At 45.0% G+C, this 25,366-nt stretch overlaps 2 protein-coding genes and 1 non-coding gene across 3 annotated transcripts in view; all 3 read left to right on the top strand.

Moving 5' to 3' along the window:
• The first annotated feature begins 1,592 nt into the window (after positions 1-1,592).
• Positions 1,593-12,998, top strand: LOC117061376 (speedy protein 1-A-like). The gene is made up of 8 exons (XM_033174138.1): positions 1,593-1,702; positions 2,695-2,776; positions 5,419-5,682; positions 7,655-7,713; positions 8,843-8,928; positions 9,731-9,902; positions 11,055-11,340; positions 12,770-12,998. Exons 3-8 carry the CDS (start codon positions 5,463-5,465, stop codon positions 12,841-12,843), a joined length of 897 nt encoding a protein of 298 aa, XP_033030029.1. The 5' UTR covers positions 1,593-1,702; positions 2,695-2,776; positions 5,419-5,462; the 3' UTR covers positions 12,844-12,998.
• A 2,996-nt stretch (positions 12,999-15,994) lies between these two features.
• The window catches only part of CAPN1 (calpain 1), a 48,492-nt gene continuing 39,120 nt past the window's right edge, over positions 15,995-25,366 (top strand). Inside the window, exon 1 of the mRNA XM_033174435.1 lies at positions 15,995-16,101. The gene's annotated coding sequence lies outside the window, so the exon portion shown is untranslated. The remainder of the gene's footprint in view (positions 16,102-25,366) is intronic.
• Positions 19,272-19,345, top strand: TRNAN-GUU. Its single transcript has one exon. It is a non-coding gene; the product is annotated as a tRNA-Asn (tRNA).

Raw genomic sequence — 25,366 nt, 5'->3', positions numbered from 1 at the left:
CTCCCCAAAGTTTGAGGCAGGGGTCTCTCCAAGACCTACCTGTAATTGAAAATAGCCTGCCTCAACTCTTTGTGTATTTCAGAAGGTGGTCTGTCTGTGAATATTGTTGCAAGCCACCCCAACCTCCAAGCAGTGCGAGATCCGAGGGGTTCCAGGCACTTGCCCAAAGGGAATGAGGTTTGCTGCTAGGATAATGTGGGTATGCCTGGGATAGCTCAGTTGTTGGTGGTCCCTTCCAATCTTTGCAATTCTATGATGTGCAAGGAGGGCAGCTGATCTCTGCTTAGTCTACCTTACAAAGTTTTTCAAATAAAATTGAGGGGGCCCTTGAGCCAGTCACTCTTTTCCTACCTATCTCCACAGGGTTGCTTTATAAAATGGGCGGAGGGGGCTTGAGTCAGCCACGCTCTGCCCAGCCTATCTTACAGGTATGTTGTGTTGGCACAGCATTGGAAACCATGGCTGGATCTAGACGCAGCGAAGAAGCGTTTCAGGGAAAAGGCGTTGTAAACTTTTATGAGATAACCGCGTTGGCAAAAACGGAGCTCCACAGCGCCATCTTGGTGTCGCCGTGTGTTACAATGCATATACTGTACAACACACATAAAATGCTTTTTCTTTACCAGTCTAGCTGAGTAGGCAACACACATCAAAGCAATTCAGTTAAACGAGTTGTAAGCTTCCTACAGGGGCATCCCTTTGGCCAAAGACGGGACTCCACATTGCCATCTGGTGTCACAGTGTTATAACGCAGATACAGCGCTTTATCTTTACCAATGTAGCTGATTACAGGTAGGTAGCCATGTTGGTCTGCCACAGTCAAAACAAAATAAAATAAAAAATTCCTTCTAGTAGCACCTTAGAGACCAACTAAGTTTGTTCTTGGTATGAGCACACGAAAGCTCATACCAAGAACAAACTTAGTTGGTCTCTAAGGTGCTACTAGAAGGATTTTTTTATTTTACAATGTAGCTGAGTTAGTGCATGTTTACTGCCTTGAGCAATATACCGGTATGTGTGTGTGTGTGTTTTGTTTAACAAAATTAAAATAAACATATATACCTTTAAAAAAAAATATAACACACACATACAAAATACACATTTTTGAATGTTTTTTTTTAAAAGGTATACAGTATATTTTTTAAAAAATCAAAACGTGGGAGTGCAACCCCATTATTAGCCGCAGCCCCCAGTGATTTCTAGGAAGGGTTCGCCGCCACCTGTGCTACTAGAAAGGCTCCAACCCCCGTTACCCAGCGGAGTCCTGCAGGGTGATGTAGAAGCATGCGGCAGGCGTTTGATCTCAGTGGGGCCTACGCAAGGCAAGCGTGCGCAAGATCGCAGCCTTATTTATGCCTGTTTACTCAGAAGTAAACCCTGCCGCGTTCCATCCGGCTCGCAAACCCACCCCCCACCCCCAATAAGCGCGCCCCCGCGCGCACAGAACCCTCGCAAAGTGATTTACTGTCCGTCAAGGAGGCTCGAACCTTTGACGGACAGCTTCGCGAAAGGGCACGAGGGGACTGGATGTTCAATAGCCTTTGTTCCTCCCTCCGTCCGTCCCGCGGGCGGCGATTGGGTTAGCAGGCGGAGCCTATAAAAAAAAGCCTCGCGCGGGCGGTGGGGTGAGGTGAAACGGCGTTTAGCGTGGTGCTCCGCCCACCTGTGGCTTTTTGCGAGCTGGGTGGTTTGCTCTGTTCAGGTGCAAGGGTTGGGGGAAGGGAGGCGAGGCAGAGAAAAAGGCGGGAAAATGTTTTTTGAGGGAAGGGGCCTTTTGGAGAGAAGGGAGGGTGTCTCCACTTTATTTTTCTTTGGTGTGTTTCCCTCAAATTCAACTCGCCTTTGAGTTCCCCAGAAGAGAAGTTGATCGTTCCTCCTCTTTTTGGCCGCAAAAATAAGCCGCAAAAATAAGCCGCAAAATTAAACCATGGAAGCTCTTGGTGGTTTAATTAGAGTGGGAAGGAAATCCACTACTAAGGCGAAATATGTCTTGTTTTGGGTTGTTTTCAATTGGGGACAAACTTAAAAGGTCCACAAAATAGAGAGCATTTTGTCTTTGGGCAGGAGGTTGAGCTAAAGGAAGGATTTGGGTGGGGAGAGGAAAATGGAGGTAGTGAAGGAGCTGCTCCCCCTCACCCCAATCTGCAGTTCGAAATGTGTAATATAATTGTGTGTAGCAGGGTAGTGTATTCCCATAGGAAGCTGTGTTAGTCTCTTGCTGCAAAAACAGTAGATAGGCTTGTGGTACCTTGAAGGCCTAACCATTTTTTTTAATGCTTTGCGGACTAGAGTCTGCTTGAATTTTTTAACATTTGGAAGTGCTAGATATATGTGTTTGTGTACAATGTATGTATTGCTCTGAACTATTTACTATTCCTTTGATTCCCCCAGTTTTAAATCACAATATATATATATATATATATATATATATACACACACACACACAAGTTCAGCAAAATCCTTGCTTCCCTACTAATAGACTTTGCCACCCATTTAATTTTGGGTGGTGCACCTTTTTTAAATTTTAAGCCCATTACTTAAATTTGTGGCTGATTCAGAGCTTACAAGAATGAAGTGCTTCTTCACTGTGTTTCAAGTCAGCAGGTTATGTGCACCAGTACTTGACCCATCAGAAATTGGGGCTATATCATTTTATTCACCACCAATGTATGCTACCTGTTTTTTCATTGGTAGGTCTTGTTTGCTCCTCTTAAGAAAGTACTTGCAAAACTCCAAGCACCTGTGTGACAAACTTCAGTGAAAGAACATGACAATGGTAATCTGGAAGGATTTCGATTTTTGTTTTGCAATGTTGCCTTTCTTTTTCTCTCTCTCCACTTACCCCATCTTCAAATGGGAAGAAAATGTGATGAAAGTGGTTGAAATCTGGTTTATTTCCCCAATAATAGTCCCAATGGAGTTCAATAATGTGTTGGTCACACGTTTTTTAGAAGCTGTGCTATTCCCCCCCTCCCTACCATTGGCAATATGGCTTGTTTATCACTCCCACAAATTGGGGGGTAATAGATGGATAAGAAGTCACTCTAGCAGGATAGCCATGCCAGTCTGTTATAGCTAAAGAAATCCTTCAAGCCCCTTAAAACATAATAAACAGTGTGTGTCATGCAGGAAGTCTGGTAACCTGGGACCAAAAGTGCTGTGGCACCTACAGGTGTTACTAAAAGGTTTGGTGCAGTCAGAGATTAAACCCTGAGCTGCTTCTCCTCCTAATTACTTGTAAAAACTGGAGTGCCCTTCCAGAAGCATTTGGTGGTAGTAGCAACAGGAGTACCTCTGAGTATGTATGGAGAACACTTTAGGCAACTAGGTAACTGTGGTTATCCTCCGGACAGTGGCTTCTATATATGCCTGTGGCCCAGCAGCACCACTGCTGCCAACTTCTAAATGTTGCCTGGTCCAGTGCAGTGAGGTACGTTAGATAATGGCTTTGTACATTGTTAGATTTTGCTTCCTCCAGTTTGACGGAGCTGGACTAGAAAGGGTTGGTTTACCAATCACTACTCCTAATATCAAAGTTGTGTTGAGTCCTTGAGTCCCTGTATTCATAATAAATTCCAGAATTAAGTGCATATGTTGGCCCACTACCTGGGGCTCAGGTTAAATCTCTGGGTATGTGAGTGATAAAGCAGGAGTGTTACTTTAGACAGGATAGAGTGTGGCTGGCAGCAGTTGCTTCTGCCCTGTGCTACAGACCATGGCTGAGCACATATCTTCTTCCAAAGAACCCTGGAACTGTAGTTTACCCCTTACAGAGCTAAAATTCCTAGTGCCCATGTCACATGTGTGGTCTAAGCTCCAGGAGTGATAAAAACCGGGCTCAAAGCTTGCATTGGAAAAAGTTGCACAGGGTACTCCTAATGTATGTAATACTGTAAATACTGTTTTGGGATGCAATTTTGGGAAATGATTTACATTGAAATAAATAAAAATAATACAGCCTATTCTGTGATACAACCTGCTAGTATCTCGGGGAATTAGCCACTGTGTTTTAATGACTTCAGTCTTCCTGGTGCTTGCTTGTATATGTATTCTCAGCCCAAAGCATTGGGGAGACAGCCTAAATGGGAACACATGTCCTCTGCAGCCTCTGGTTTTTCCAGTTCCCTTAAACTATTTGCAAGCTCTTAACAGGAATTTACGACTTGTATAAAGTTTATACAGAAAAGGGTGTGTGCCATCCCTACTGGGAAGGCTTGCAGTCCTCGTGCCTATTATAAGAATTCTAAGGTCTCAAATATAAAATAAATGTTCATAAATGTACAAGGCGAACACATACATAAGTATTCATCATTCATTTTATTATGGTCGAGGACCAGCTCTTATACATAAGTATAAATAGTACATGAAAGCAATCCTGAAGCCATCTTGACTCCCAAATGGACCTTAAATATATCCCCTGCAGTAAGGGAGGCAAGTGGGGAAAGCCTTCCCATTATCTTTTTGCTTACAAATCCTGTCTTAAGGGCATATTTACAGGTGAAACTCGAAAAATTAGAATATAGTGGAAAGGTTCATTTCTTTCAGTAATTCAACTTAAAAGGTGAAACTAATATATGAGATAGACTCATGACATGCAAAGCGAGATATGTCAAGCCTTTATTTGTTGTAATTGTGATGATTATGGCGTACAGCTGATGAGAACCCCAAATTAACAATTTCAACTTTGGGGTTTTCATCAGCCGTATGCCATAATCATCATAATTGTAACAAAGGCTTGACATATCTCACTTTGCATGTCATGAGTCTATCTCATATATTAAACTCCAGTAGCTAATGAAAACAATTGCTTACATAAATGGACTTTTTCATGATATTCTAATTTTTCGAGTTTCACCTGCATGTATGAATAGGGTGAGCCTGTGACCTGGATTCGGGAACTAAAGTATTTACCATCACAAAAGAATGGCCAGGCTGCCCAGGTAATGCAATCAGTGACCATTATCAGGTATCTTGACAGACAGATTTTCTGCAGGAGACCGCCTCCTTCTGTGATGTATGTATGATGTTTTGGGGGGTTGGTCTTGGGCTACAGGGTGGGCAATTTCAAAAGTCTATATAAGGGCTTGCGCACCATTGGTCTGGGTTCTCCTCCCTCCTGAGTGTGGTGAGTGGGGACCCTGTTGCAACAGTTTATTATTATTTTTTGCAGTAAAGATCAGGCTTACTAGCAGCTTTGCTTCTCAATATACTCTGGTTGGTCTCTGTTATTTTCTCCTACCGATAGGGAACCCACTTAAGGACTGTATACGGGCTCCAGAATACCCCATAAGGGAAAGGAAGCAGTTTTTTTTTCTTATAACATGCCCCATAATGCATAGTTGTCCCAGATTCTTAGTGGAGGGAAGATAGCATTTTATGTTCATTGGTAACTTGGAATCTAAACTGTTTCCTCCCCAGAAAGGTTCTTTTTGAGCCTCCGTTGTTACAACTTGAGAAGAAAAATGCGGGACAACCAGAGCACTTGTGTCCCTCCTGAGGTCACCACAGGGGTGAAGCTAGGGAGCACAAGACGACGACAGCGCATCACACATGGTGTTGGGGTACTCAGCAGTGATGCACAGGGGCCTGAGAGAGAGAATACCACAGCAGCCTTGAAAACTTCACAGCAACCACCCTCGCTTCTACACAGAGAAGAACAAGAGGCCTTCTTCAATCTCCTGGGTGAGATACCTGACCCCACAGTCCTGTTCAGAGATTGGTAGCATGCAGACTTTCTCGTCCCTAGCAGCTCAGCCAAACTTTAAATGGGTATAGTAAAAATGTTGCCCAGTTCTTAGTCAATAGCCTGATTTGCAGAAAATGCTAAGTCATTACTTGTTTAGGCAAAGTGGTGTGCATTTGACTGTCTCCCAGTAGGATATCCATGGTCTCTTCCAGGTGAGCTGCTGCTTGGACATGCATACCAATTTATTTGCACAAAGCTTTTACAATGAGGTTAAATTCTGTCTACTCTTTACTGAACATTCATCCTGATTTGCTTGTGTTTATACATCTTGTTAATAATTTGCTTGCCTCAATATGTTTCTCTCTCACTTTCCTAACTGCAAAAAATCATTCTCTTTTTAAAAGTGGATTTGTTGTACTAGGGTGATGGAGTTGTTTGTTTGTTTTTACTTTGTTCATTTTAATTTTAATTTCATACAACACAAAAGAATAAAAACCATACAAACATTCAATCACAAAAAATACATTCTCCCATCTTTTTACCCCCTCCCCCTCCCTCCCCACTCCCCCTCGCCTATGTATGATCTCCCTCATTCTTCCTTTACTTTCCTATCTTTCGCTGTTTTATTTATTTCAATACTGCCATTCTATTTTGTTTATTTCACCTTGCTTACCGCCACCCGTTTCAATCTATATTTATCAAAATGTCAAATCCTGAGCACTGCAATATCATATAGTTCTTCACTCCTTGCCATTCTTTTATTACTTCTTGATTTGAATGGCCTCTTATATTTGCTGTTAATTTTGCCAATTCTACCAGCTCACACATTTTACTTCTCCACTCAGTTATTGTTCGGGTTTTCTCCCCTTTCCAGTTTTTCGCTATTAATAATCTGGCCGCCGTTGTCGCATATAAGAATACATTTATATATTTTGGGATCTCATCCGTAATTATTCCTAATAAAATAGATTCTGGCTTTTTTGTCAACGTAATTTTAAATAATTTCTTTAACTCCTCATAGACTTCATTTCAAAATCTGCTTATAACCTTACAGCCCCACCATAAATGAAAAAAGTGCCCACTTCGCTTTTACATTTCCAGCACTGATTGGATTGGTTTTTGTACATTTTTGATAGTATCTCTGGAGTGATATACCACCGGTAGAACATTTTAAACATATTTTCTTTAATTGTTATGCAGGCTGTGAAATGCATTTCCCTCTTCCAAAGTCTTTCCCATTTTTCAAACTCAATTGAATGTCCCACATCTTTTGCCCATTTAATCATTACCTCTTTTGTTGTTTCATCTTTAAGCTTCCATTCTAACAATAACCTGTATAATTTAGAGATAGTCTTTTTCTTTGATTGGATTAATTCACTTTGTAATTTTGTCTTCTGGTGTCACACTGTGCTGAGAAACCCTGGTTGTTTTAACTTTGGTTTGGTGTTATGTCTGAAATCAGATGTTATGGCTCAGCCATCCCACCCCAAGCTACAAAGATGAAAGGCCAGAGCAGATGGAAAACAAAAAAGCATTGGAGAATCAGTTTGCAGCATGCTTGTCTGTGCAAGACAGCTCATGGTTTGTTCAACAAACCATGCTTAAACAAAACCATAGCTTTCTGTTAATGTGCAAATGCAGCCAGTGGGGAAAATGACATCAGCTTTCCCCCAAAACTTTACAAAGACTCCTACAAATGGTACTGTACATGAGCTTCATTAGATACTTCTTGCCCTTTGATGCAGTTCTCAGCAAGATGAAAACTCTACTTTTAGTCTATAATGTAGTTAAGCTTGGAAAGTGGATTGCTCAGAATGACTGCTTGGTTGAATGTAACAATAAACAGTGCTTCTCAGGTACCATAAATATACATTGAAGCTGCATGAGACAGTTGGTTATAAAAGCTTTAGATAGCCCACAAATAATGAATGGTATGGATTAAAACATGTTTTGTTGTTTTCTCATCAGAGGATAGTTTGATACAAGAATTCCTTTCAATGGATGCATGCTATAGGATTTCAGATAAGGTAGGTCCCCCCCCCAAGTCCTCCACCCTACACTTTCAGTATTACAGCATGGCATTCAAATTTTTAATTATATGAATGCCAAAGCAAAGAGGGAAATTTCACGACAACATTTCTGGTTTGCTTCTTTCAGTGAGAGTGCTGGAGAGGAGGAATCAATGCAGTTACTAGAAGAACACTGTTAAGTTAATAGCATTTTTGTAGTAATTGCTTTATTTACATATATTCAAGCAGGAGTGCAGTGGAAGTAAATGAGCTGCCATACAGCAGGCAGCAGATCTACTCACCTCTGAAACAAATATTCAAGCAATCAGCTCCACGTGGCTTGCATCCCAGTTTCCACCAAAAGCAACTCTTTGTTGGGGTAGTGCCTTGGTTGCGGAACAGCCTCCCCCAACCCCAAGGTCATGCAGGCGTTGTCACTATTTAATTTTTGCTGCCAGCAGAAGACACTACATTAGTAGTAGTAACCATTTTAATGGTGTGACAGATGGAACAATTTACATGTTTAATTGCAGACAGTAATGGTAGTTGGGTTTTTTTAAAAAATCTGATTACTTTATCTGTGTTTTAGTATGTCATCTGCCCTGAGATTGTTTTGATGCTAAAGTGTAGGATATAGGAATTCAATAAATATATTCTTTTCAAAACTGCCTGCTTCACTTTCTGTAGCCTCCCCCCCCAAAAAAAAAACAACAACTGGTGCCTCCAAGTGTTTTCAACTGCAATTCCTATTAGCACCAACCAATCATGGCTGGCTGGGGCTGGTGGAAGTTGTGGTCTAAAGCATCCAGTGGATACCAGGTTGTGGGAGGCTGTATAAAGGACTGCTTTTTAACTCAGGAGTTAAATTTCATTCAGACAATACCATAGTTATAGGCCCATTTGCAATCAAGATTGGTAAAATTAAAAAAAACAACTCACAAACCTCTGACTGAACTCTGGATAAAACCTTCCTGTGTATTAACCAACAAACAAAGCAGGGCATAATGTTGATTCTTTGCTTCTCATTGGAGGAATGTCTTGTAGCTGACTTTTCTGCCCTCTTAATGCTTTTGCCTTCCTTTCACATCTCTTAAATTATTATTGTGGTCTGCTATACACTTTATTAAAGCTAAGCTGTCTTATTTAGTATCTTATAGCTATGACTATGATGTACTTCAAACGTGCTGGCCTGCATACAGAGGAATACACACGGACTAATCTCTTCATAGCTCTGTAAGTTTATTTTGGTGCTCTTCTACTGGTTCAGTCGTGTGGGGAGGTGACCTGTAATGTTCATTAGGCTAGGAGTTTAGTCCATGTCACCAAATACTAGCTATTCTTCATATTTATTAGTGCAGCAGAAGACCTCTTACGAAGTGGGGGGAAAGGTTACTATATTAACTCGCTGTAAATTAACAACATGTGAAACTAATTGCGTTTCTCCCAGTCACAATTCAGTTACAGGTGCAGAGGACCCCTGTTTCTAACTGGAAACTGTAACAATGGGGAGAGGGGAGATAAACTTTCCTCTTCACCCAAATTCCATCAGTACAATTGCAGCAAAAATTACCTGTCCCCAAAGTACAAATAGGTTTAGAGAAAACTCCTGTTGTAAGGTGATTATGGCAGGTGTGTTGGTTGTTGTTGTTGAAGAACATGATCAGGGGCGGCCCACTTAGTGTCATATGCATCTAGGCCCCAAGACTGCAATTTTAACCTATTAGCCAGGTGCTAATTGTTAAGGGGCAACTTCAGGGTTCCTTGTACTCTTTTCTTGGGCTTCTTTGTGAGTTGAACCAGACAACGCTTCAAATAGAGGGCTGTTATTTGTAGAACACATAGACACCCTTGATGGTGGAAAGGAAAGATAATGGCAATGGTGAGCAACTTTTGATCCCTTAGTTTTTGAAACTTTATTATAAGCTGGAACATAGCTTCTCTGGTGAACTCCTACTGCTTGAAGACCACCCATTGCTTTGTGAAGGAATTCTGGAGAGTTTCCACTGTCCCCCACACCACTTTGTCCTGATTACAGGTACCTAGCAAATGACATGGAAGAAGACACAGAGGACTACAAATATGAGATCTTCCCCTGGGCACTTGGTGACAACTGGAGGAAGCTTTTCCCACAGTTCCTGAAAATGCGGGATGGCTTTTGGGCCAAAATGAAGTACAGAGCATTTGTTAGCAGACGCTGCTGTGACGAGGTTAGCTGCAGATCGCTTGACTTGCCATGTTCTTGGCGTTGGTGTGTTAAGATAAATGAAGCTGGGGGCACTAGTGGTTGCAGGGATCTACTGGAATGTGTTTCCTTGGGCTGGAGGGAAAAACAATATGGCTGAAGGAAATTCAAAAGTCTCAAGGTTCAGTCCTTGGCATCTCAGGTATGAATGGGAAAGTTTCCTGTATTTTTATTTAATTTAGCAAACTTCTGTACCACCTTTCAAGGACAAAATTCTCCCCAAGGCAGTTCCCATGAAATACAACAATAAGATTTTAAAACAACTCAATAAAAGAATCTCATATAATTAAAAGTAGCAATCAGACATCAAAATTGCAGCATAATGTATTTACCAAGACTGGGCAACATAGGCTGTGTATGCACACTACCTTTAAAGCACATTCAAAGAACAAACTTTCTCCTCATATAATTGTGGGCGCTGTAGTTTGCTGAGAATTGTAGCTCCGTGGGGGTAAACTATAATGCCCAGACCTTTTTTTATTTTAAAAAGTGCTTTAAAGTTGTAATCGATAAGCAGCTACAATCAGATCCCTAGCTGCAATTAGGCTTTGCAGTCAAGACAAAAAAAAAACCTTGTTAATAAAGTCTGTATAAAACTATCCAGGCATAAGGCGTGCCTAACATTGTATGGAACATTATTTCACAATTGCAGGATGACCACCAAAAAATCAGCAGGCTAATGTCCTTTTCTGGTGATCATGTTAATAGGTCTTCAGAAATGAAGGTACGGGCAGGTGTGTGTCCATTTAGACAATACTTCTAAGCAGTGTTATATTTCTAGAAAAAGAGGTGCCGGAACTCACCATGAACGCCTCCCTCTTTATCTTAGAATGGCAATGGTACCCACCTGAGGTGCCGGAACAGAGTTCCGGCGAGTTTCCCCTGGAAAAAAAGCCCTGCTTCTAAGAATAAAACCCTGGAGAGTTGTTAACAGTCAGCGTACACCTCAGGTTTGAGGACTGAATTTGACCCTCCAGGCCATACTGAGTTAAATGAACCAGAGATTTGACTCTATGCTATATGGCAGGTTATGTGGCACAAAATGTTCTGTTCTCTTTCCCCAAAGTTTTCCGAACATAGTTCTCTTTTGGGATGATTCAGGCTTCCTCTTTTCTAGATAATGTTAAAGGAGCCCACACACTGGGTCTGGTCCCGTGAACGAGCCATTCACCACAGTGGGGCGCTGAGGAGTTACCTGAAAAACGAAGAAGACTTATTCCCTAGAGGGCCTGGCATTACGCCCCCGGTCTGCCTTCTCTGTGTGTTTGATCTGGAAAAAGAAGATGCTGGAATAATGACACCTCTTGCTAGCAGTATTCCTGCCAGTGACTTGCTGCCCTCCACAGCACCGAAGCAGAGTTTGAGTGGCTTCCCTTTGCTGATGACTGATTACAGCATGCAGAGTAAGTACTAACGGTGCCCAACTTTCAGCTTTTTGGAGTCTCTTAATATACGGCATTCATTCCTGCTTGGGAAAGTGTTGTCAAATTGTCCCACCTCCCCTTGTGGTTGTGGGGTGCAGGGTGAGATTTGAATCTGAAAAAGCAAATATTAAATTCATAGAAAGCCATGAGTTTGGTAAGATTACAGAAAGATGGTGCAACTTCCTCTGTTTACAATGTGGGTTTGACAAAAGGCTTGTAGATCTGATATCTTCCAACTGTCCCGGTCCCAGAGGACATGCGTAGTAGAGCCTTAAAGCAGTCTTCACCAACACCCACCCATCAACCCCAGCAAGTCCAGGAGTTGTAATCCGAAACACCCAAGCTGGGGGAAGGCTGCTTTAAGACACGTTTACCACTGAAAATGTATTGGAATAACTTTGGAGATGCAGCTGCTCCTGAGCTGGCTCTTCTCATCATCCCCTATATAAAATTATCCTTGCTTGCTTTTTTTGAAACTAGAAACATTGCCCCAAGAGAACAATGTTTCTGGTATACTGGAAACAAAACCTAGGGAGAGCATCCTTTGAAAATATATATACATTTTGGAAGTGCTGAAGCAGTGCGTGTAAGTCCTTCTGGTATGTGGCTAGGGGAGACTGTGAATTTATCCTAGAACACTGTGTGGAAGAAACAAAAGTTTAGTTTTGCTTGATGGCCATTTACCAGTGTTATGGTGGGTAGGTGGGTGGGTGTAACTTCTTGGTAAGCCAGGTGCTAAAGAAAGTTTAACCACACCCCTGTTTCCCCAGACATATGGGTGCAGGTGTGGCAAAATTATCCCAACACGTGGTGAGCTGATCACTGGTACCTTCAGTTAAGAGTGAATGCATACCACACTGTGGCAAGCTACTGCTTGGTAAATGAGCACCCCAGTTGTGTCCTGTTGACAAATCTCTCTCCCCTGCCTCCTCCCATTAAAGAATGAGTGTGTTAAACAGTGAAAATATGCACGCTTACAGACTTGGTAGATAATAATTATTTACTTCCGTTCAGGCCCAACTACCAACTGGGAGTAAGGAAAGAATGTTTCTCTTTAGGGGTTATCTTGCAACATTCTCACGCAGAAGTAATCTGGAACTGCTGATATCCTCAGCACTCTGCTTGGTGTACATGCACTCGGTACGGCACCAGAATTTAGTGTGGATTGGCTGACATAGTGTTGTTGGGAAGATGGCTATCCCTTCAAATGGGGATTTAATAACTTTGTGAACCCTTTTAAAGCACTTGATTTATAGTTTGCTTTATTCTATGGGATCTGCAGTCTGGCCCTACCCCTGAGAGAAGGCTTCTGTCCTTCAGGGATTCATAACTTTCTAATCAATATTTATAAAATATAGCTGCTTAGCTCCCAAAGGCATAGTTTCAGTCTGAATCTTTTTTGGGGCAGGCCTACAGGAACCTGTGATGGAGGCAGAAGGAACACCCAAAGACTGCCAATTTCTGATAGCGTCCGAAGGCTGAAGACAACCCTCTCTGCAATGTTTTCCTCCTTGGAGTGGCATTATTTGGATGTTCTTATTCTACATCTGAAGTGATCTATTTATTAAGCACTTTATCTTCATGTTCATAAATACACAGCAATGCCTGCTTGTGTATTAAAAAAAGCTTATTCAGTATGACTTGTATTATTATTAAGATTTATATACCTCCCTTCATTTGAAGACCACAGGGCAGTTTACAACATAAAAATACAAAATAAGGACACCAAATACATAACATAACAAAAACCAATAAACCCCCTTCCCAAAAAACACATTTAAAAGGCCATAGATTGTTTAATCAGCCAAACATCTGGTTATTGAGGAACATTTTCACCTGGCACCTAAAAATGTGCCATGAGGTGTCAGGTGAGCTTCCTTCCCTGAGGAGAGGACACAAGAAGAGTCTCAGATGATGATCCAGGTCAGTTCATGTGAGGAGAGGTGGTCCTTGAGGTGTTGGGGTTCTGAGCCATTTAAGGCTTTGTATGTCAAAACCAGCACTTCGGATTGGGCCCAGAGCACTTGGGCCAGGACTGGTGTTACGTGCTTAGACCATCTTGCCCTGGTAAGCAACCTTGCCACTGAATTCTGCACCAGCGGAAGTTTCTGAATTGCGTTCAAAGGCAGCCCCAAGTATAATGCATTCCAGCAGTTTTAACCTAGAGGTTACCGATCCCAGCTGAGCAGACTCTTCATAAAGATGTCTGGGAGAAAAGGCTGCAATTTAATTTCTGGAACATTTAATGGAAAGTTTACCAATTGTGAGCCATTAGAAATGACTTTTTGAAGGTTTACATCCTTGCCTTTTGCTAGCAAGGAATAGAGTGGTCAAGGGTGACCTGCTTAGTTTATTCTTGATTCTCTTTCTACCCCCACCCCCTTTCATGGCTTGACTTACTTAAGGTACCAGTTCTGCTGAAATAATTTTTATTATAAATATTTGGTTCCCACCCCCCCTTTAAAAAAAGGTATGGTGTAATTTAACTAGATAGATAGCATGCTACCCCAATATATTAAGTGGTGTGAGATTGCAGGGGGTTCCAGGCACCTTACCCAGGGTTTGGTTTCCTTGGAACAGGCTTCCTCAAACTCTGCCCTCCAGATGTTTTGAGACTACAATTCCCATCATCCCTGACCACTGGTCCTGCTAGCTAGGGATCATGGGAGTTGTAGGCCAAAAACATCTGGAGGGCCAAGTTTGAGGAAGCCTGCCTTGGCATGAGGAACAGCGGAGACTCTGGTGGTTTTATGATATATGATTTATTTACACCTATATGCAACGTGATATGGAGAGGCTCACAGCATTAACACCCCAAGAAGGTCTGCTCCCATAGCCACAGCATTGGATCCTAGCAGAAGTCAGGCATTCTCTCCCTCACAGGCTTTCTGCCTGCCGCTAGCTTCTAGTTCGCACACACAACTATGGCCTTTGCCCTTCTAACCACCAGCCAGTTGAGGGAGGGGGAGCACCTATTTGCTGTCTGGCACAGAGCCACTTCCTTTGTTACCTTAAGGACCCATACTTAGGCCATTGCCTCACCAACAAGCTGCCCTGACTATCCCCAGCAACTGAATCTTTGCCAGATCCAGGAATTAGAAAGGGACTCATGGAATACAACCTAAATACCCCCAACTCACAACACATTCTACACTTAGGCTGGTCTGTACCTTTAAAAAAGAGCAGCCCATTAACCTTCCCTAGTTGATAAGATCTGATTCTGTACCATTTTTAAAAGGTCCATTGTCCTCACTTGTCTAGTACAAACTGTATCCTCCCTAGTTACAGGTAGGTAGCCGTGTTGGTCTGCCGTGGCTGAAACCAAATTTTTTTTTTCCTTCCAGTAGCACCTTAGAGACCAACTAAGTTTGTTATTGGTAAGAGCTTTCGTGTGTATCTGAAGAAGTGGGCATGCACACGAAAGCCCATACCAATAACTACTTAGTTGGTCTCTAAGGTGCTACTGGAAGGAATTTTTATTTTTATTTTGTATCCTCCCTGTTGTGCCGTGTTCGCCTTTTTAATTTCTGCCAACCTCAGAAAACCTGACTAAAAAATAAAATAAAGACCCACTAATAACCCAAACTCCACAATTTTTAAATCATCCTTGCCACAGATTTCTGTCTTTAAGAGATGGAGTGAGCCTTTCTCTAGCTTGCTACACATCAGCACATGCTCTACTATTAGGAACAGCCTTCTGCTCATCTGTGTCTGCCCATCTAATTCAATGTTGTCTACACTGACTGGCTTTGGCTCTCCAGAGTTTCAGGCCGGGGTCCCTCCAAGAGCCCTCCCGCAGGTTTGGGGAACCGTTGGCCCCCCAAATGTTGTTGAGCTGCAGCTCCCACCATCCCTTGCCATTGGCCAAGCCCGTTGGCTTTCACGGGTTCTTGGTCCTGAGACATCTTGAGGAACAAAGGGTCCCCACACCTGTCTTAACGGGAGATGCTGCTGCAGGGAGTGCGCCTGGGACCTTTTGCGCGGAACTGCACGCGATCTCCCACTGGTCCGAAACGCCTCCTCCCCCCCCCCCCCCGCCAATGGCCAATGCCTTTCAGCACCGTGTCCGCCTGGTTGTTCCTCCAGGTGTTCTGGAACTACGCTCCCTGGTCAAATGGGCCATGCTAGCTGGGAGCTGATGGGAGAGATGGATTCCCCAAACACCCGGAAGAGCCACCTGGATGGGTGTACCCTGAATCTCAGCTGCAGAGGGAAGACGCTCCGGAGTCACCCTAAGAGGGGCGCGTCTCTTTGCGCTCCCTTCGGCCCCGCCGTTGCAATGCAGAGAGGATGCAGCCAGCGAGCCGAGGAAGCCGCCGCCCTGTTTTGCTGGAAGCCAAGCGGCTGCAAGAGAGAAGAAGAGCAGGCCGGCCCGCTCAAAACTTCCTTCCCAAGCTGGCATGGCCCCTCCTTTCCCCGAATCGGGCCTCCTCCTTCCCCCAATCTCTCCTGCCCGCCTCCAGGCTTCCCTTTGCTGGCCTGTGTGTTTGTGCGTCTTGCTTCACGCTCCTGGCCCTGGGCAAACGCCCATTTTTATGGAAGGAGGAGTTTGGCAGGGAGGAGTCGCTGCTCTGCGAATTGGCAGCGATAGCGGGACTCTGGGCGGGGGGTGGTGAAGCTACGCTCGTCTGCCTGCCTGGGCTTCCCCCCACCCCACCCCCTGGTTCCTGTCTGTGCTGCTTCGGTTTGCAAAAGGTTGCCTTGAAGCGGAGCCAGGCCGAGGCAACGATCTAGGCACAGGTAAAATGGAACGAAAAGCTTTGGGGAGCTGCAGTGGGTTTGGGAGGGGGGCTATTTTAAGTGTGGAGGCTTGGAAGCAGCTGAGAGCGCGGGTCGGGTGGGGGCGAAGGGGAAGGAGTTGCATTTCTGCTATTATTTAATAAAGCGCCTCCGCCTCTTGCACAACTCCAGCCCTTCTGCGGGACGGAGTTTCCGCCGCCCTGGCGGATCAGGTCCTTTTCTGCACCGCTTCCAATGGACCCGAATTGTTGCGGGGGTGGGGTGTGATAAGGAATACAGAGCCCCAGTTTCGTTTCTCCGAAAGGAAGGAGGTGCGCAAGTTTAGCACCCTCTTTCCGCCGCCACCCCAAAAAGGAAGGGCTTAATCGCGGTCAAGAGTCTCTGCCAAGGAAACTCTTCGGCGAGATCCAGTGTGACGTTAAGAGTGGGGAAGGCGTCACCTCTGAGCATGTGTAGAGAGATTTCCTTTCCTCGTCTCTTAGGAAAGAGCGCCAGACCCTGCAACACATGCAGAATTCCAGAGGAGAGATCAGATTCTTACAAATTGCAGACATTTCCAACGTGGGTAGAAAAATATATATGCAGCTTCACTTAACACATTCAAAAGGGTGGCAGGACTAGTCTGTCGCTACAGGAACAAGAGTTTTGCAGGCACAAATCTCTTGGCTGTGGCTGAGCTAGGAAATGCTTACCTTGAAAAGAGGGCTAATGGCTATATTCCAGGCTCCCTTGTCTAAAATGTTTTGGAAATAATTACTGCTATAAAAACCAATAAAACCTGGTGCTGCCTTCAAAAACGGCCTTCTACTGCCATATGTGCTCTTAAGTTACAAAGCTGAGCTTGGTTTTGCATGGGGGGGGGGGCAGGCTCCCCAGGTAGGGAGCTGCTGCCAGACAGTGCAGACAAGATGGAGCTAGATGGACAACTGGTCTTACTCAGTACGAAGCTAGTTTCCTTTTTTGCTTATGCCCAACTCGGTTAGGAAGGTCTGCGTTAATTCCCATTGTAGATGGAGCTGAGAGCAGTACAGCAAAGAACAGATAAAGTGATATTGCATTTGGGGCGGGGAGAGGGGGTAGTTGAGCAAGGTGACACACTCAAAGCCTAGCAACAGTTGGAGAAGCACTGCAGTCAGGAGTGTGACGAAATTAAGTACTTTCCACACCACATGGGATTTACCTTGGAGAATTTACCGGCAGAAGGATGTAATAGTGGTTGCCAGTTGTTTAAAAAAGAGGTATTACATAATTCCAGTGGAACTCCCAGTTCCAGAGGCAGTGTTTCTGAACACCAGTTGCTGGGGATTGCAAGTGGGGAGAGTCGCTATAGCGATCAGGTCCTGCTTTGAGGCTTCCCTTGGGCATCTAACTTCCTGCATTGCAGGGGGTTGGACTAGATGAGCCTCGGGTCTCTTCCAACTCTGCAATTCTATTCTATGATCTGGTTGGCTGCTCTGCGAACAAGACGCTGGACCCTGAAGGGCCATTGGACGCATCTGACAGCCAGGCGTTTCTGGTGTTCTTAGTTGGTGGATGTTGCCATCCTGCTTGGCATGTGGGCTTCTGAGAACCCCCTGGCCACTTCCGCCAATGGAAGAGAGGATTTTTGATTGGAGTTTTATTTCCCCACTACTATTTACAGGGAGCATGGATTCCTCACTAGTGTTCGAAATTAGCCAGGCGCCAGGCGCATTTTGCACCTGGCTTTCAACCACTTGCGACCAAGAGAAGATGCCAGGGTGCCTGACATCTCCAACAACTGGGGAATCGTTGAATCTGGATTGCTTTCACACACTAATACCCCATGCTCTAATATTCTATCAGTTATATTTTATCTGCGCAATCGGAATGAATTTCAGGAACCCAAATGCTTTTTTCTGTGCAGCCGGAGCAGGAGCAGTCGCTATTAAGAAACAGAGGTCAATAGATGGGCCGACACACTGGCTCAGTAAAGTCAGGAAGCTTTCCTGACTTCTGCACCAGCAGCCTTCCAGCGAAAGAACTTTCGATTTAAGATCTCCACTTTAACCCTCGCCAGGCAGCAACCCTGTAGATAAGCCCGTGATTAGTATTGAGTCTGTTTGTTTGTTTTGCTAGCCTGGTTTCCATGCTAGCTGTGTAGGAAGGGAAGAGCCTTGACTTTTACAGCCAGCAGGGAAAGCATTCCCAAGTAAGTTGTTGAAGGAGGGATGGTTGGCTCCCTCACTCTTCCACCAGCCAAGCCAAACACAAGACAGCCCCTTTCTCAGCAGCACAATAAAGAAACACAGTGGGCTGGCTTCCCTTTCTTCTTGTTACTTTTGGAAGGGGCCATAGTTAAGTGGAAGAGCACCTGCTTTGCATTCAGAAGGTGCCAGGTTCGATCCTCAGCAGTGGCATCTCTCCTGCCTCCAGCCCCAGAGAGCAGCTGCCAGTCATGTTTAGACCAGGAGTATGCAACCTAAGGCCCAGGGGCCGGATGTGGCCCAATTGCCTTCTCAATCTGGCCCACAGATGGTCCAGGAATCAGCGTGTTTTTACATGAGTAGAATGTGTCCTTTTATTTAAAATGCATCTCTGGGTTATTTGTGGGACATAGGAATTCGTTCATTCCCCCCCAAAAAAATATAGTCCGGCCCCCCACAAGGTCTGAGAGACGGTGGACTGGCCCACGGCTGAAAAAGGTTGCTGACGCCTGGTGTAGACAGTATTGAGCTAGACAGACCCAATGGTTCTCACTTGGCATAAGGCAGTGTTTGAATGCTGCAGAGCATGAGACTCTGGGTCATGGGTTTGAGTGCCAGATTGGGCAAAAGATTCCTGCATTGCAGGGGGTTGGACTGGATGACCCTCGTGGTCCCTTCCAACTCTTAAGATTTTACAATTCTATGATAATAAGAGGAAATGCAGGTTGTAGCAGGTGGGAAAAGTAGACCAGGATCTTGCACCTTGCATAGTGGTGTAGAAGATGGAACTTCTGCTGACAGAGCCTTTTTTTAGGCCATAGTGGAATGTGCAATTGATATGGGCAGGCCGAATGAGGATTTGAACCCCGGTCTTCTTTCTGCTGGTCACATGAGGTTTTGACGGCTGCATTTCTTCACTTCATCTTACTAGCAAGTCTTAGTGGCCCTCTTGTAGCCAGGAGACTCACCTGTGGAACTTAGAAAGCAAGTGAATGGGAAGGAAGGGCCATAGGTAGCTCAGTTGGAAGAGCATGAGACTGTTAATCTCCAGGTCGTGGGTTTGAGCCCCACCTTGGGCAAAAGATTCCTGCATTGCAGGGGGTTGGACTGGATGACCCTCGTGGTGCCTTCCAACTCTACAATTCTGTGATTCTGAGAACTCAGTGGCAAAGCACCTGTCTTGCACCCAGGAGGCCCCTTGTTCAATCCCCAGGCATGACTAGTGGTGCCCTCTGCCCAAAACGCTGGAGAGCTGCTGCTGCCAGTCTGTGTAGACAACACTCGACTAGATGCACCAAGTGGTACAAGGCAACTTTCTGAATATGGAAGGATGACTCTTCTGTGCACTCATAAAGGCAGTGTTTTGCCTCCAGCTAGCAAAGCTAGAAAGAGCATGAATTCCCCCCCCCCCGCTTGTAGCAGGAGAGTCTCGCCCTTCATTTGAGTCTCCTGTTCTATTAGGTTTTTGATGGTGAGAGAGAGAAAGTGAGAACTGTATCAAGGCTCAAAGAAGGAGGAAACTTAGTAGGCTCTAAACAACAGAGTTATATCATCAAGCTCCTTTCCTCTGTCACTTACCACCACAGAGTACATTGAACTCGTCCCCCTGTGAAAGAGTAGCGGAATGCATGCTGTGGTAATTTTATTGTGTCATTGTTTGGGGGAAAAAACACACAACCATGTTTGCCTCTTTTCCTGAGTATCCACAGTGGTTTTTCTTTCTGCTCACAGATGACTAAGCAGGGTGGGGGGAATTGGGTAGGTGCAGAAACTTTTCGTAGACTTACTCGCAATGCTTAGTCTTCTTGAACTCTGACATTTGTTGCAATGACGTACAAAAGGCGAAGAATCTTTGTTTCTGTTCAGCTTTGTTGCAAACTGCCCTGTTTCCATCTCTCTTTCTCCTTCACCCAATTAATCAATTAAAAACCATAAAACTAGTGCGGAGCTCAGATCGCTGCTTCCTCTGTCGACGCCATCTTCTCCCTCCCATCCCTTTGGTGGTTCTTAATTTCATTCAGATAGTTTCATATTATAGGGCTTTACCTCCGGTTGTCAGAAGCGCTATGCCTCTGAAGAACAGTTGGTGGGCATTGCAGGTGGGGGAGCTGCTGTTGCGTTGAGGTTCTCTTTGCAGGATTTCCATGGGCACCTGGGCCTTAGGCTTGACCTGACGGAGCTCTTTTGATGTTAACCCACACAGCTGAAGGCCCACCATTAGCCTACATAGTAGCCTTGTCAAGTGTCTGAAGCAAGCAGTCAAAACAAGATTGATCTCCTGGTGGACCACCACGAAGGCCTGCTGATGCCTTGCAAGTTGGGCAGGCCTCTGCTGTGCCTGTGGTTAAGAGTTGTTTGGAAACCAGGAAGAGAAGTTTGCATTAATTATAGTTAAGCATTATATCCGCATCAAGGAAACAGTAGCGTGGTGTTCTGCTTTTCTCATACCTCGCCAGGAATACGAGGCGTTGTTCTGGGCACACGGCAGTTTAAGGAGGGTATTGTCGAACTGGAATGTGTCCAGACTGTCACTGGCCTTCCATATGTCTTTGATCACAACTCTCACCAGCCCCAGTTAGCTTGGCTATAGTCGCGTCCACTCCGGCATCATACAGGCGCGCTGTCTGGGGCTGGTGGGAGCTGTAATCCAAAACATTGGCTTGGCAAAGGCTGGTCCAGAAGAAGGTGGGAAAGATGGTGTGATCAGGGCTGACAGTGCAGGGTTGCTTTAGCCTGGAGAAGGCATCCTGTACAGGCAGCCCCGCCACCTTCGCCTGTTGCCCTGGCATAACAAATCTACTTCAGAAACAAAATTGGGATTTTCTGAAGTTAGAAAAGTTCAGTGCTTTTTTCCCCCTGGGGGGGTCACAGGGGTACTTGTTGTTGTTGTTCAGTCGTTCAGTCGTGTCCGACTCTTCGTGACCCCATGGACCAGAGCACGCCAGGCACGCCTATCCTTCACTGCCTCTCGCAGTTTGGCCAAACTCATGTTAGTAGCTTCAAGAACACTGTCCAACCATCTCATCCTCTGTCGTCCCCTTCTCCTTGTGCCCTCCATCTTTCCCAGCATCAGGGTCTTTTCTAGGGATTCTTCTCTTCTCATGAGGTGGCCAAAGTACTGGAGCCTCAACTTCAGGATCTGTCCTTCTAGTGAGTACTCAGGGCTGATTTCTTTGAGAATGGATAGGTTTGATCTTCTTGCAGTCCATGGGACTCTCAAGAGTCTCCTCTTGAGTACACATGCTCCTAAACATTTTGTGAATCTAAGTTTGGCCTCATTGAGGGACAGTATTTCAATGTGAGTAGGAAAATGAGAGTACCCCTAAACATTTTTATATAGAAAAAAAGCACTGGAAAAGTTGATGAGGAATTGAATTGACAAATGTGGGATTTGTTGGTACCCATCTTTCTCGAGAGGGACCCAGGTGGCGCTGTGGGTTAAACCACAGAGCCTAGGGCTTGCTGGTCAGAAGGTTGGCGGTTCTAATCCCTGCCCCTCTCCCATTGCTCGGTCCCAGCTCCTGCCCACCTAGCAGTTCCCAGCTCCTGCCCACCTAGCACTCGGTCCCAGCTCCTGCCCACCTAGCAGTTCGAAAGCACGTCAAAGTGCAAGTAGATAAATAGGGATCGCTCCAGCGGGAAGGTAAACGGCATTTCCGTGCGCTGCTCTGGTTCACCAGAAGTGGCTTAGTCATGCTGGCCACATGACCCGGAAGCTGTCTGCGGACAAATGCCGGCTCCCTCGGCCTATAGAGCAAGATGAGCGCCGCAACCCCAGAGTCGTACACAACTGGACCTGATGGTCAGGGGTCCCTTTACCTTTCTCGAGAGACAATGGAGTGCTCCTCCAGGGGTGAAGTCAAACCACTGCATTAGCAGCAATGAAGCAGCCTTCACAATTTTGCCAGGCGCATTTTGCACCTGGCTATTGGCCACTTGCAACACACCCTGTAGAATTCTATCTGATTTGCACAATCAGAATGAATTTCAGGAATTAAAAGTCTTGGGGTTTTGGGTGTCTGCTGGAAAACGGGCAGTGATGGAGCAGCTGGATCTCTCTAGGCTAGGAGAATATTCTGTCATTGTTGTGTCAGAGTGAGTGTGTCAGAGTCCCTTGCTGCCACCAATCCTTTGCCTGATGGGGGGGGGGGGAAAGGACGCAAAGGGCCTTCAGAGGTGAGCAACCTTCTTGAGCCCCCTGAAACACAGCCTCAGGCTAACCTTGGATGTCATCAAGGCACAATAAACCCAGTGAACTACGGTTATATCTACCCCAGGCCAGTCTTAAGAAGGAGGTTCCCAGTTTAGTGGGGGGTGGAAATTAACAAGCTTTTTTCTTCCCGGTAATCTGTTGGTGGTAATGTATATAAAGCCATGCATAATCTTATTTGTGGGGGAAAGGAGAGGATCTCTTTCCATATGTCTCTAGGCTTAAAGCAAATGAGGGCAAGTTTGCGTTTTGTCTTGATGGTGGTTAGAAACATGGCCTTGATATGAATAGTGATATCTGGATAATTTGTGTGAAAGTGATTTCCATATACTACCCTTCATCCAAACATAACAGGACAGTTTACAATATAAAAATATAAAAATACATACCATATTTTTAAAGAAAGAAAGAAACTCTCCCATTGGTGCCAATAGGAGCTTCCCTCATAAGCTGCAGGGATGGTGGGATGGACTTTTGTCAGTGTCACAACTAGGGAAGTGCGAAGCCCGCAGTCCTCTTGCTGTACTGTGATTTAATTTATTCATTTTATTTCATTTAACACTACTGCTTCCCCTGCCAACCTAGCAGTTTGAAAGCACGTCAAAGTGCAAGTAGATAAATAGGTATCGCTTCGGCGGGAAGGTAAACGGCGTTTCCGTGCGCTGCTCTGGTTCACCAGAAGCGGCTTAGTCATGCTGGCCACATGACCCGGAAGCTGTCTGTGGACAAATGCCGGCTCCCTCGGCCTACAGAGCGAGATGAGCGCACAACCCCAGAGTTGTCCGCGACTGGACCTAATGGTCAGGGGTCCCTTTACCTTTACCCTTATATACTGCTCGGTTGTAAAAAACCTCTAAGCACTTTGCAAACAGAAAAGAAAAACATTGAAATCGTCAATAAAAGAAAAAGTTAATAACAGGGTTGTTGTTTTTTTATAAAAAAGTTCAAAAAATGTAATTAATATCAACAGTTCAGTTAAGAGCAGATTAAATGACATGCTGGCTTCTATGCACCGGGGTAGGTTTCCCTGAACAAAAGTATTTTAGCAGGTGCCTAAAAGATTGCAGCGAAGGCAGCTTGTTTGGTTGCCAATAGGCAGGGAATTCCAAAGAAAGAGTGCTGCTACGCTAAAAGATCAATTTCTTACAAGTGTAAAAGCAAAACTACTATATCTGCTTTCGCCCTAAGAAGCAAAAAGTGGTGGCCTCTGTATCTGCTGTGCATGCAGAATCTCTGCACGGTTTCAAGCAGGAAGTCTCTCCCAGCTCCACTTGGAGATGCCAGAGATAGAGACTGGGGTCTTTTGCATACAAGGCTGATGCTCTACAGCCCTCGCCCTCCATAGATGTGTGACACACTCATGGTTGGTCCCCAGTCTGGGATGGTTGCCAGTTCACAGCCAGCCTTCACTTGCCAAATTATTAATTTCACTTGCAAATTGCCACTATTTACTCAGCTGTGGGGTGCTTTTTTTTTTTTTTTGGGATTGCTGCTCCCTGGCCCAAGGTGTCTGTGGGACTTTATGTTCCCAGCTTTGGCACTTCTCCCTTGACTTACGAGAGAGGAGGATCCCAGAGCAGGATGTGCTCTGTTTTTTTTTGGAGACTACAAAGCCCATCATCCCTAGCTAGCAAGTCCAGTGGTCAGGGATGATGGGAATTGTAGTCCAAAATCACCTGGAGACCCAGGTTTTAGAAACCCTGCTTTGCAACATGGATGTGGGGCCCATGGCCCTCATATTGTTGCTAGACTATAACTCCCATCATCCCTGACCAACGGCCATGGTTGGCTGGTGCTGATGGGAGCTGAGAGTCCAATAGTGTCTTGGAGGACACCAGATCCCCCAGCCCTTGTTGAATAAAGGAAGCAGCTGCCCCTCCTCATCCTTTTGTACTTGAGATCCTTCTAAGGCTGCGGTCCTGTATGCCTTTACTTGGAAGCAAGTCCCATCGAACCGAAGACTTTCTTCTGAGTAAACAGGCATATAAGTTTTTAACATTTTACCCCCTGAGAACCTAGAGGCAGATTTACTAAAGTTCCCTTCAGGGATAGGTACTGCCCATGCAATTATTTAGAGGAGGTGTGATATAGCTTTGACTCTCGAGGTGTTGCTGAACTCGTAACTCCCATCTGCCCCAGCAAACAACATGGCCAACATCTCCAGCAACACCCAATTTATTAATTAAATAGGTCTGATGTTCTGTTCTGTGTCTGACCTGAGATCCATTGCTATACAGCTTCAAATCCTCAGAGTGGAACGTTTGATAAACAAATAACATGCCCCCCCCCATGGAGAAGGGGAGGTGCCAAATTGGGGAGCTGGTGTGTTTTTCTGGAGCAACCAGTGGTTTTACAATATTGACAAGATCAGGGATGGCTGGTGCCCATTGAGGACTGGTGGGGTGATTGCAAGGAGCCCAGTAGAAGTCAGAGCCAATGGACAAACCTTTGAACTATACAGAGCTCTTTGACTGGCAAACCAAAGGATTATATCTGATGCTAATCTTACTCAGATTAATTTACACAAATGGCTCTACATTAGTCATTTCCGTTATTTTCAGTGGGTCTACTTTGAGCAGGACTAGCACTGAATGCAACTGGAAGCATATCCACTGCCCATCACAACTTCAGTAGTTGTGATCTTTGAAGCCAAAGTTTTCAAAAACCTCCCCAGGGTTTTCTCCTGTTTTTGATGGGGGGGGGGGGGAAGGAAAAACAAAAGATCTCAGATTCTGAGCAAACGGGTCTTGTTGGTTCATGTGTTTTGCTCACCTTTTCTCCCCCTGATAATACCTTTCGCAAGTCCAAACACATTAATTTCTTGCTCGGGTGCGGCTTTTGAGCACAGTTTGCCAGGCGCAAAATTACGTACAAAGGAGAGGGTTGCGGC

This window comes from Lacerta agilis, chromosome 17 (assembly GCF_009819535.1).
Source record: "Lacerta agilis isolate rLacAgi1 chromosome 17, rLacAgi1.pri, whole genome shotgun sequence".
In the NCBI taxonomy this organism is placed as follows: domain Eukaryota; kingdom Metazoa; phylum Chordata; class Lepidosauria; order Squamata; family Lacertidae; genus Lacerta; species Lacerta agilis.
This window is presented reverse-complemented; position numbering and strand designations above follow the sequence as displayed.

What these genes read in the sequence shown, in the direction of transcription:
- LOC117061376 (XM_033174138.1), top strand. Translation starts at nt 5,463, where the DNA reads ATGCGGGACAACCAGAGCACTTGTGTCCCTCCTGAGGTCACCACAGGG. An exon ending in GCTATAGGATTTCAGATAAG is followed by an intron (nt 7,714 to 8,842) that starts GTAGGTCCCCCC and finishes TGTCTTATTTAG; the next exon opens with TATCTTATAGCTATGACTAT. An exon ending in GCAGACGCTGCTGTGACGAG is followed by an intron (nt 9,903 to 11,054) that starts GTTAGCTGCAGA and finishes CCTCTTTTCTAG; the next exon opens with ATAATGTTAAAGGAGCCCAC.